The 12,197-nt window shown below is 51.6% G+C and overlaps 1 protein-coding gene across 1 annotated transcript in view; it reads left to right on the top strand.

The window, feature by feature from the left end:
- LOC119387508 (neuroligin-4, X-linked) overlaps nucleotides 1-12,197 on the top strand; it is a 76,609-nt gene that overhangs the window by 58,146 nt on the left and 6,266 nt on the right. Inside the window, exons 2-7 of the mRNA XM_037654915.2 lie at nucleotides 269-418; nucleotides 1,350-2,017; nucleotides 2,358-2,665; nucleotides 5,403-5,524; nucleotides 6,528-6,814; nucleotides 10,033-10,484. Of these exons, the coding sequence (XP_037510843.1) occupies nucleotides 269-418; nucleotides 1,350-2,017; nucleotides 2,358-2,665; nucleotides 5,403-5,524; nucleotides 6,528-6,814; nucleotides 10,033-10,484 (1,987 nt within the window). The remainder of the gene's footprint in view (nucleotides 1-268; nucleotides 419-1,349; nucleotides 2,018-2,357; nucleotides 2,666-5,402; nucleotides 5,525-6,527; nucleotides 6,815-10,032; nucleotides 10,485-12,197) is intronic.

Here is a 12,197-nt window from a genome sequence, read left to right as displayed (position 1 = left end):
CAGGCGGTATTATTTTGTGCGCTTGGCCTAGTGTACGCGGAGCAGCATTGGGTCTTTTTACTAGCCACCAACCCTTACACTTGATTTTGGAGAGACCCCCTGGGTGAAATACTTGCATATACTCACTTTATTTTTTTCATCAGTGTCATTACTAATCACTTTTTTCATCCCGGTGCTCTTTTTTCTAGTGTATAGGGTAGTAGGTGGACTGCAGTGCTGGTCTCCCTGCCTTCCTGTAAACCAACTCTTTTTTTTTATTCCGGTGCAGTGGGCCGAGACGCAGTGCGGCTTCCTGTGCTCATGTTCATCCACGGCGAGTCGTACGAATGGAACTCGGGCAACCCTTACGACGGCACCGTTATGGCCTCGGTCGGCAATGTGGTTGTGGTCACCATCAACTTCCGTCTGGGCATCCTCGGTAAGAGAGCTTGAAGCACCGGTCAAACCGACGCTAAGCCGACGCGTCAAGACGAACGATGCGGCGTGTTTAGTGTCGCTATGTGCCAGATGTTTCACGTCAGCATCGTTAATAGTTAAAACGAACCAGTGCCGAAATGTTGTTGATATTGCGCAAATTCTTTACTACTGTAAAAGAAACAACTTTTTTTTTTCGAGATTGACGTCGTATTGCAAATGCACGTAATCTGACTAGAACTATTTAGTCGCCGATTTCCAAATTATGCGATGGGAACAGATGCTTATTCTTTTTGAGGACAACGCTGTTATCTCAGTTAGACGTCCGAACTTCGTTCTTGAAGAGAAAAAAAAAACATGCTTAATGCCTAGTTCATTATTACGCAGTGAAGACCAGGCCATATACACGCGCCTCAGCGTGTATTGAAAGCGTGGCTTTCTTCCAGGGTATTCAGAACACTAAGGAATTAATGTAAGGTTGCTTGATGACACTGTGAACTGTTGGAAACTTCAACGTTGCCATGTTAGTAAGAAGTTAACTTGTGTAGCGCAGCCTAATCGAAACAAGATGCAGCACATATCACTCCTGCGGTGGTTTTTCCCCTGCTACTGCAGCCATGCAGATTCACTTAGCGTTGAGTACAACAACATATTACTTTGAACTGCCAAATTCTTGGGAGATCAAAAAATCTTTGAACAGGGTTTTGTCACTGGGGCCAACGTGGTCTTGCCTTCTTCAAGGCACTTGCTGCCTTGAAGAAGACAAGACTACTTGCCGAAGCGTTGGATCCAGCGACGTCCACAGTTCTAGGATTTTTCATCTCGCCAAGCCTCTATGTTCTCCTGAACTTCTGCCCTTTTCTAATCCTTGGCAATCTCTCGAAGTTGTTATATCTTACTACCGGATCTAATAGTCTCCATCTGCTTTCCCGCAGGCTTCCTTCCGGCGATGGGGAACAGCGCGCGAGCCAACAATGGCCTGCTGGACCAGATCGCGGCCCTGCACTGGATCCGCGACAACATCGCCGAGTTCGGCGGCGACCCTGCCAACGTGACGCTTGCAGGCCACGGCACGGGTGCCGCCATGGCACACCTGCTGCTACTGGCGCCCATGGCCCAGTCGCTGGTGCACCGCGCCCTCCTGATGTCCGGCTCGGCGCTCAGCCCGTGGGCGCTGGCCCGTGACGCGCACGCGCACGCGCGTCACGTGGCCCGCGCCCTCGACTGTCCCGTGGCCGAAGAAGAAGGGCTCGTCGAGTGCCTGCGGCTGCGACCGGTGGGCGACCTGTTGCGCGTGCCCCTGTCCGTGCCCGACCACCTAAGCGCGTTCGGCCCCACGGTGGACGGCATTGTGTTGCGCGCCGAGCCCCTGGAGCTGACCGAGTCACTCGCCTCGTCGGGCCGCCGCCTCGAGCTGATGATGGGCGTGTCGCGGTTCGAGTCGTACTTCTTCGTGAGCGCCTCGGAGGAGAAGTACGGCATTGAGGCGGACCGGCGGGACCGGCTGCTGCGCACGCTGGTGCGAAACCTCTTCTCCTTCCACCAGCAGGAGATATTCCTGACCATCGTCAACGAGTACACCGACTGGACGAAGCCCTTCCAGGTTGGTGTACGTAGATTGTAGGGCATAAGTTAGGGGCAACTTAGGTTGCGCTCGCGGTTAGCTTTTGATACTCCGCCCTTCGGGCTCGCGAACCCATGGGTTGACCGATACTGATGTTCGGCCTTGTTGGTGTGACATGGGAACTGCAAAGTTCTTGAAAGAACAAGGACAACAGGATAACAGCGCTCCTGTTGTGATCTTCTCGTTGTCCTTGTCCTTATCACTTAACTAGGAAAGTCTTATTGGCGCGATAGGATCGGTTTGTTTACGTTAGGCTAAATCAGGTTCGCGTGCATAACTTTCTTTCTCCAATCGCCTCCTCGCCAATTGTCCTCTGCAGCATCCGCTCAACATCCTGGACAGTACGGGTGAGGCCGTGGGTGACGCGCTGGTGGTGGCTCCGCTGGTGCGCACTGCGGGCCTTCTGTCCCGTGCCGCGCCCACCTTCCTGTACGTGTTCGCGCACCAGGCCGAGCTCTCGTCGGACTACCCGAGCCGGCTCGGATGCGTGCACGGCGAGGAACTGGCCTTCGTGTTCGGCGCGCCGCTCGTCGCCGCGCTGGGACACTTCGGCCGCAACTACAGCCGGCAAGAGCAGGCGCTCGCCGAGGCCACCGTCGCGTTCTGGACAAACTTCGTCAAGTTCGGGTGCGTCTTACCTCTTGCTTCAATTCCTTCCTTCCTTCGTGGAAAAAATTATGCGCAGCTTCAACTGACTTAACGTCGCGAAGACTGATTAAACAGCGCAGCTGGTGGCGTCAGTTTTGGCTTGGCCATTGCCCAACATTCTAGAAAGAAATGCGAGACCCAGAGCTTTTCCGGGGTGGTTATCAGACGGTTCTCCTCTCCACACCGCCTGCTTCGCTCCCACCCTTGCTCTCCTCCTCTCTATCCAGCTCCTCTCTATCCACCCTTTCCACGTCGCTAACCTTTCTCTGTCAAGCTCAACTCGCTACACTAGGCTTCCCTCTAACCCACATAACTTTACCCTTGCTCTCCCTCTCGTCAGGCTTAGCTCTCACAGCAGCGAGTTGAAAGTGCAGACGACGGAACCCCAGGCAGTTACTTCGCCCTTAAACAGCTCCGCTCTTAAAAATCACCACCACCGTCGCCACCACCACCGCAATCACCACCACCACCACCACCACCACCACCACCACCACCACCACGATCATCATCATCATCGTCATCAACAACAACTACAGCAGCAACAACCTGACTACGCCCACTTCAGGGCTTGGGAATAGCATGGCGAAGGCTCCTCCCATATTTATCCAATTGACCCGGTCATGTGCTTGTTGCAGCCACGTTATCCCTGCATACTTGTTACTCACTTGCTCACCTAACCTTCTGACGCCACGCTTGCCTTTTCCTCAAATCCAGGCTGTCGTGCCTTCTCATTGCATTCATTGCCCATGCCCATTTCTTCTCCTTGACTTTGACTAATATATCATTAACACGCGTTTGTTTCCTGACCCACTCCGCTGCCTTCTTTTTTCTTCATGTTACACCTATAATTTCTTTTTTTATTTAAATAAGAAGCGCGAAACGAATACGGGGACTTAAGCAGAAAGATGTAAATGCAGGAAAAGCACTAAATACCGAGTATTTTGTCTTAAAGCCTCTCATCTACATTATTAGCCAAGGAACAGACAGCTTCACTCAAGCAAAGTGACTTCTGTACGTAAAAATTGCGCTATTCCTCTCTGTTTTGAGGGGCTTAACCACTGTTTTTAATGAAACTCGAGATATACCATCGAAAAAGTCGGAGGTGTGAAGCACACGCCCGTAATGATAAGCACACGCCCGAAACGTACAGGCCGCCTTGGGAAGCTGCCCAAGGCGGCCTGTACGTTTCGTGTAAACTCTTTTATACACAAGCGTTCGCGCTTACGTGTAAGACACGTAAGTTCTGCAACAGGTTGCCTTACAGGATCCACATACCGAATGCGACCGCGGATCTTCTCGATGTTTTTCTTCTTGCGACCGCGTTTTAAAGCAAAAATATAAGTTTTTTCCACTCTCCCGTTGTTTCACGTAAATCTGTTGAATGGCCGAGTAAGTTAAACCTATTCAAGGAATAGTTTAATTTGAACTGTTCACTTGGCGAACCGATCCGTATCAAGCTTCTCACATGGAGCCCTCCTAAACACCTAATTGCAGTAAAACCTCGGTGATACGAATCTCGTGGGGCTGCCAAGATATTTGTATCATCCGAAATTCGTATCACCAGAAAACATGGGAAATTAGTATGCGACAAAAGAAAGTATGCATACGTTTTGATTCAGTGTTTCTCAGGGCCGCAGCGACGTCAAGAACAGCTCTGAATGATTGCCAGTAAAGTTTTTAGACGTTAACGATCATACTTGTACTCATAAATATATGGTGCATGCACGCGTGTGTAATTAATGAACCAGATGATTTGTGCCCTGTTACCGCTAGTAGCCCCTTCCTAATCTTACTACGCTTTTCTGCATCACACTAAAGTATTGCGGCGAAAGTGACTTAAGAAGCGCTTTGCGCACGATAGAGGCCAAGCTCCTTCGCTGAGACCGTTTGCTTCGTCTCTTGGAGTCTTCGTCCACCTTTAATGGGACTTCATGACGGACCCGCAGCCCAAGTTTCAGTCTTGTTTCATAGAACGTCATGGCTAGCATCGACGTGGCAGGCACGTGTTAACACAGTACAAAGACGCTGCTGCCTCGAGCACAGAAGCACGCGTCAACGCGCCGGAAAAAGAAAGCGTGACGTCAACGTCATCTATAATCTAAACGCGAAGGCGCCTAAAGGCTTCCAAGATTCGCGCACACTATTTCGGAGGCAACGACGCACCGTCGATGGTCGCGCAGCGCGCATGCCCGCGCCCGCGCGTGACTGCCGCGTCTTCCGCGACAGCGCGGGCAGCACCTGTGTACGTTCGTATCAAACGTCGCGAGGTGCAAAACGGTTCGCAACAACCGTACTCCAATACATTGCAGGCTAATGGGCCTTGGCCGGGACCACAGAAAAATTCGTATCACCCCGAAATTCGTACGAGCCGGGATCGTATCACCGAGGTTTTACTTAGGTGTTTCAGGTCTGTTAGGTCTGCCACCGTAGGCGGAAGACCTAACAGACCTAATCTGCCACTGTAGCTCTCAGTAGCTGTGACATTGTGCTGATAAGCACAATATTGTGGGTCTTATTCCGGGCTCGGCGACCGCACTTAACTCGGGGCGAAAGGTAAAGACATTCGTGTGCACTGTATTGCGTGCACGTTAAGAATACCAGTCGGCGGAAATTATTTTAGTGTCACCCTGTAGAGTGTGACTCAAAATCGTATATCGTAGGTTTGCTACATAAATCACGGAATTTATACCTTAAAACTGTACCTTACATTCTGCAGGGACCCCAGCTACACGGGCCACAGCAGTGGCTTGACCGGTAGCGAGCTGCACGCCAAGGGGCGCTTCGAGCGCATCGCTTGGCCACCTTACGAGCCAGCTCACCAGAAGTACCTACTCATCGGTAAGAGGAGGCCTTTTCTCACCGGCTTATTTCAAGGATAGTGGCTTCTCTTATTATCAACGACGCACAGAGAGAGCGCGCGACACTGTTCTCTGCATACGTGAGGAGTGCACCGCATTCACGTGGCGCGTTTACATGACCATCGGGGACGGGTTTCTGGAAGCGAAAGAAAATTTCTCTGTAAGACACGTACCTTCGAAAGTGAGGACTCAGCGTGGACGCGTTCTTCCGCAAGCCTTACTGGTACACGTACAACGCGAAGGCTGGCTAACGAAACCTTTCTCTCCCAATCACGGCCACAAGATAGCCCTCAAAAGTGGCACGATGTTTCTCATTGTTCACTGATTGCTACCAGATCATTTTACTTAAGAAATTGCTCCTGCACGATTCATCCTATCGCCCCATGTTGGTCATACTATGGTCGGGGCATTGGTTTGGGTGAGTTGGTTGTATTTCATAACCGTAAGCGTCTTGCACACAAGAAAGACGACGAAAGCCAGACTATAGACAGACGCAAGCGCTTGCTTTGTCTAGCCTCTGGTTTTCATGATCCTGTTCGTGCGCAAAACGTCTTCAGTTACGGTGACAGTACAGTCGAACCCGCGCATATCGAACCCACATATAACGAATTATTGCGTATATCGAACAGTTGTAATATCTTCAAGAATATATTATCGATGTATAAAATATCTTATAATAGAATCACCAATATGTAGAACTCTTTTGTGACTCCCTTCAGAGTCGATATATCTGGGTTCGTCTCTATCTTCCTTGGCTTTTTTAGTCGGGTGTGCGTCAGAGCGTCTCTGTAACAAAACGCTTGTGGTATTGCCCTTACTAAACGTGCGCGATGTTCCGACACGGCCGCTCGATTGAAACGCGTCTCCATCGAGCGGTCGTGGTTCCGGTATATTCGCAGCGACGGACACGGAAATCGGAGAGTGTCGGAAAAGGTTGAGGTCTGTACCGGAGACAAAGCTCCTTATGTCCGTGTCTCGCCCAGGGTTGAAGCCGAAGGTGAAGGACCACTACCACGCGCACCGGCTGTCGCTGTGGCTGCACCTGATACCGCAGCTGCACCGGCCGGGTGCCCCCGAGGCGCATCACTTGCTCGAGGACCACGACAACCCGCTCAGCTACGACGGCCACGTACGCTCCCTGGACGGCATGGCGCCCGCATCCTCGTCATCTTCTTCGTCTTCGTCCACGGCGCCCAGCAGCAGCACCAGCAGCAGTAGCAGCAGCGCCGCCCCGCTGTCACCGGCGCCCGGTGTGCCGCAGGCATCGCAGGCGAGTGCTTCGCAGCTTTACGAGACGGAGAAAAAATTACGGTGGATGCTTGAAATTTTCTGAGAACGTGGAGGCGAGAGCCCAGTTGGAACCGTAGCGATGTGCAATGGAACTCTGAGCCCACGTGGCGACGCATAGACGATTTCACATAAGACGCGTGGGTTCCGACCCCTTGGGCTGTTAATTCGAACGTTTTCGTAATTTTGTATATTGTTACGTGAATTAATAACGTCATGAAACGTCGAATGCATCAACCCAACAGTGTTCATGCGTTTGCGTCTACCACAGCACTGTTCGTTTAGTGGTTAAAGACACCAAAGCCCATCTGTAAAATAGTCTATACCAGGCGCGCGAGTGCGCTGTGAACGTACTACGGGCGCCGCCACTGACGTTTCCCTTCTCCTCCTCCTCAGCGCCTTTACTGCCATTTCCCTCTGCGCTACTACTGCACCGTCGTTGCCCTTTCTCTTAACGGCACTCCCTCGTCCTTTTCTCAGAACGTTTTCTTAGAAGGCACGCCCTGTTCTGTACCTCACAACACGACCTTGAAACAGAGAGATCTGAGGCTTTAAAATCGGCATAGGAGGACATGAGTGCATTCCTGTCGCGTACGTTACGAAACCCTTTCCCCACGTCAATTGTGACATGAAGACCTGTAGATGACAGGACCCCGACTAACGCGAATAAGCCTTCCTGGCTTTGAACTTGTGTTTAGAGGTGAGTCTCTGACGTGTCGACAGAAATTGTGGTAACTGGGTCTGTTTTTCTGCGGCGTAATTTTTACGCAAAGGGCGACATAGTAAAACAGGACAAGCAAGTTGAAGATTTATTGAAAGTTATTTTGCATTTTGGTGCCATTAGAATAATTTCCCAACAGAAGAGATAACAGCGCAGATTCGCTGGCACATCGGAAAAAAAAAAAAGAAAGAAAAGAAGGAGAAGCTGAAAAGCCGTCGTGTTTCTGCATATGAATTATCGAAAAATGCCGACGCGAGAAGTGTCGCATGGTGTCTCTCATCTCGTCAGCGTGTTTGCATCGATGAGACCATAGGAGACCACTAACGAAAAAGAAAAAAAATAGCGGATGCGAGATGGTTGCTTTAGTTAAAGGTGTAACAGGATGCGCTTGAGGAGCTATTTGCACGCGTCTGTGAAATGGAGAGTGAAAAGAGATCAAGTCATGCATGGCGCCGGCATTCACTCCGCCCCGGCGCCCTCCTTCTGGGAATAGCAAGAACACGTACACGCAGCATTGGTATTCGCTCGCGTGGTCATGACCGTTCGAGAAGGCTGGAGACGAATACGCGAAAGGCATTCCTTCGTATTACGTCGTGTACGCAAGGCTCGCTCGCACGCATGTCTGTCCATGACTGTCGTGCAACCATTTACGCTGAGGCAATCGTTAAAAGAAGCGTGAGCTGCCACTTTTGAGCCGGCTGCGGGTTGATGTTTATCCTGAAACTGTGACCGAGTCGTCTGAATAAGAACGAAGTGCGGGAAAAGACAAATAATTGCACACAATGTAAAACGCACTGTCGTTATTGTATATGTCAAGCTATGCAGAACATTTGACTTTGTACGTGCACATGTGAACTTATTTAATTTACCTGAACTCGTGCTCGAATATTTATGACTCGTGTGCTGCGTGATTGTACCGTGTTTGCACATATTGTGATGTCGTATGATATATTTTGTACGCTTTTTATTAGATGCGAAGTATCTTAAGGCGGAGCTCAATCCGGTGGTGGTGGTGGTGGTGTGCGGCGTGACCACCCTTACTGCGCATGCGCATACCCTCTCCACACACCTCATCTCCACTTTCCCTCTCACCTCCCCCTCTCCCATACCACGCTGGCCTCCCCCTTTCCACTCTTCCTCTGAAACGCGGGCTAGACATGCCGAAATTCTCTCCTGCGCAACGCTGCGATGAGCTCGAGCGCATGCGCGTCCCCTCCCCTTCTCTCTCCTCTCCTACGCTGCCCCCCTCTCGCCCGCCTGTCGACCGCGTTCCCCGCTCGCCCTGTGAGAATTAACGGCCAGGCTAGATGGAAGATACGACGCGCGTAGCGTCCCTCTTCGCGTTCCACGACGCGAGGTCGGTAGCATGCCCAACGAACGCCAACGGAACGCGATCGTGCAAGTGCTCCGGCTTCGCATCACCTCATGGTCCCCTTTAGCGGGAGATGGTGTAATTTTTTAATATTGTATATATTTTGTTTGCTAAGCGGAAAGAGTAGCCGGTGCCGCCGTGTAGGAACCAACCTCTCTTATACATCATTCACTGAAAGAAAAGTGCTGGAAACATGAATGAGCAATTCGGGTGGCATTTTTATCCAAAGCGATCTGGCCACCTCGAACATAGTTGTGCAAAAAGGGATGCGAAGGGCCGGCTCATGGCCGTAACTTGGGGTTTCGGTGCGGTGATTTGGAACGATAGTTTGGTCCACAAGATCCTGTCTAATAGAGCGCATAAATGACAACGAGGCGAATAATACCCCGTGGGACAATAAACACATAGCTTTAGCAAGATCGCCGCATAGTCATTTGTTCAAGCTATGTTTTCTGTTAGGTTTGATAAAATAAGCACAGAGTGGCTTTCTGGGACGTTTAGGGGCTCTCTGTATAACTGGGCGGCCAAGATGCGGTGAATACGAGGCAAAAACGATCGGCGGGAGGCATTGATGGGCTTGTATGGATTCGTAATGGAGGGGTTGCTTAGCGCCATGCGAAACACATGACTACTGAAAACGAAGACAAGCGCTTGCCTTCGTCATTTGCTTGTCTTTTGTTTTGTTTTGAGCTGCACCACTCCTCAAGTGGAGAACACCGACTAGCCCAAGTCACAATCTTTCCATGTATTTATCCATGGAGGAAGAAAAACAACTAGGAGAGAGCGTGACGTGACAATCTCAAGGCCTAGTCATAAAAAATATATGAGAGAAATAGGCTCTGGTCACGTGATAGGCAAGCGCTACTATTGGTGGGTTCGCTTTGGTTGCCTCTGCTGCGGGGGCCTAATCCCACCCAGGAGGCACCGCGTTCTGGTTGGGAAGGTTGGCGTCAGAGTAGGTTGGCTTGCCGACGTTAGCTGAATCACGTGACGCTCCCTCCTAGTTTTTTTTCTTCATCCATGGCTCCATTTGACATGCGTTCTTGAAGACGTCTCATTGTCAGAGCCTGGAGACGGTCGGAAGCTTGAATGGTGTCATCGTGCGCAGGGCAACGAGAGCGGTGCGTGGCCCGCCGAGGCGGCGTCCACGGCGAGGCCCCTGTGGGAGCCGCTGTCCGGCGGCGGCTACTCGACCGCGCTGAGCGTCACCATCGCCGTCGGCTGCTCGCTGCTCGTGCTCAACGTGCTCATCTTCGCGGGCGTCTACTACCAGCGCGACAAGACGCGGCTCGAGGCGAAGCTGCACAAGCGCAGCTACAAGCTGGCCAAGCCCGGTGAGCCACCCCACCTGACCACCGCGGGCGGAAAGCCGCTTGCGCTGCGCGCGCCTCCCCCGTCGCCCGTGGGGCCCGCCGGCGGCGGCGGCGGTGGCGCCAACATGGCGGGCGCCGGCAACGCTGCCACGCTGCCGCCCAAGGCGCCGCCGCCGATGCCCGAGGCACAGCCGCTGCTTGCGCAGGGCGCCAGCCTCGCGAGGCTCGTTCTGCGCACCCGACCGCCGTGAGTATAGCACACCTGACAAATTAAAAGAAAAAAGAAAAGAGCGTTATCCGCACTCTTTAAGTAAAAAGTGATTTCACCAAAATTTCAAGGAGGACAAGTAGCTTTTCACGCATCCAGCTGTGCATTGCATTAGAGAGCTTTAGTGCCAGGGATCCCCAGCCGTTGGGTCCGCGCGTTCTTGCATCCTATTGTACATCTTCCCGCTTTCTTCTGTTCGACAGCGGCACCCATGGAGAGTATAAGGAACGCAACTGCTTGCGTACTCAAGCATTTTGGGGGCTCCTAATAGAGAGTTTTAGTACCGGGGAACCCAAGTGGCTTACATAAGCACGCTCTTGCGTTCCTTTGTACTCTCCATGGGTGCGGCTGGGAGTACAAAGGAATACAAGGGCTTGCGGACGCAAGCCACGTGGGGGCCCCGACACTAAAACTCTCTATTGGGGAGTTTTAGTATAGGGGTCTCCTAAAGGTTCTAGGGACATTAGGGCTTGCAAGCATTGGAGGCGTCCCCTAACCAGAAAACCGGCCGGCGAACAGAACAACGCTGAGAGTTAGGGGCGTTGGGGCGTTTAGATAGGGGTCCTTCACACAAAAACATTCTATTTCCTCTAGTTGTTCGGAACAAGGAGTACTCTCGGCAGCAGCGGCGAGTGTGCGCATAGGGAAAGGGGAAGACGTCCCCTTGGCGGCGCCCGCAGTGGCTGTCTCGCTCTGCAGGACAACTGAATCTCGTTGGAAAGGCATTACAAAAGAATCACGCCATCTCCCGCTAAAGGGGACCATGAGGCGATGCGAAGCAGCGTTTCGGCATGTCGAGCCCGCGTTTCAGAGGGCGAGTGGATGGGAAGTGGAGAGGGGGTTGGGAGAGAGGAAAGTGGAGAGGGGGATGGGAGAGGGAAGGGGAGAGGGATTGTGCATGCGCACTAAGTGTGGTCACGCCGCACACCACCACCACCACCGGATTGAACTCCGCTATAAGATGCTTCCCATCTAATGCTCGTTAACTCGAACTCGAAGGGTACTATAAAATTGTTCGAATTAAGCGGAGTTCGAATTAGTGGATGGGCGCTAGAATGAACGGACATTGCGCCACACTGCGCAGGCAGAACCCAAAGAAGCCACCTCTAGACTCGTTATCGCGAACTATGCGCAACTACATGTTTGCGACAGCTGGTATTGTAAAATGAGTTCATGGAGCTCTAACAGCGGGCAGAATTAATTGATCAGTCAGTGATACGCCAGAAACAAGCACTGACATACATTCATGTGAGCAGTAAGCCTTAGCGTCGAAATATATGACGCTATTTATGCTCGAAAACATGTTTATTGACATGGCAGAGTTCACGCAATCAAAATTAAAGGTAAGGAGTAATTAGCATTTACTAGCGTTTCTTCCTTCGCAACTCTATGAGCATCGTTTGTAGCTTGCCGAAGAGCTCCTGCGCAGCGCCCGAATGCTCATCTGCCGAGAAATGCGGCTGTTTCGTTGTTTTGCATCTCTAGTTAATTTAGCTTGGTTTGGTTTTGCAACATATTGTGATAATTCCGGGCTGACTTCTGCGAGGAGCGACGAGAACCAGGGGCTCCCAGTTCGAATTAACCGTTGTGGATACCGACGCGTTCGAATTATTGGGTGTTTTCCCCCCCGTAGAAATGCACAAGGCTGTGCTGGGACCAGGGCGTCAGTTCGAATTAACTGCAAGTTCGAAT

Source organism: Rhipicephalus sanguineus, chromosome 3 (assembly GCF_013339695.2).
Source record: "Rhipicephalus sanguineus isolate Rsan-2018 chromosome 3, BIME_Rsan_1.4, whole genome shotgun sequence".
NCBI lineage: Eukaryota > Metazoa > Arthropoda > Arachnida > Ixodida > Ixodidae > Rhipicephalus > Rhipicephalus sanguineus.
Note: the sequence above shows the minus strand (reverse complement) of the source record. Positions and strands in the feature narration are given on the sequence as shown.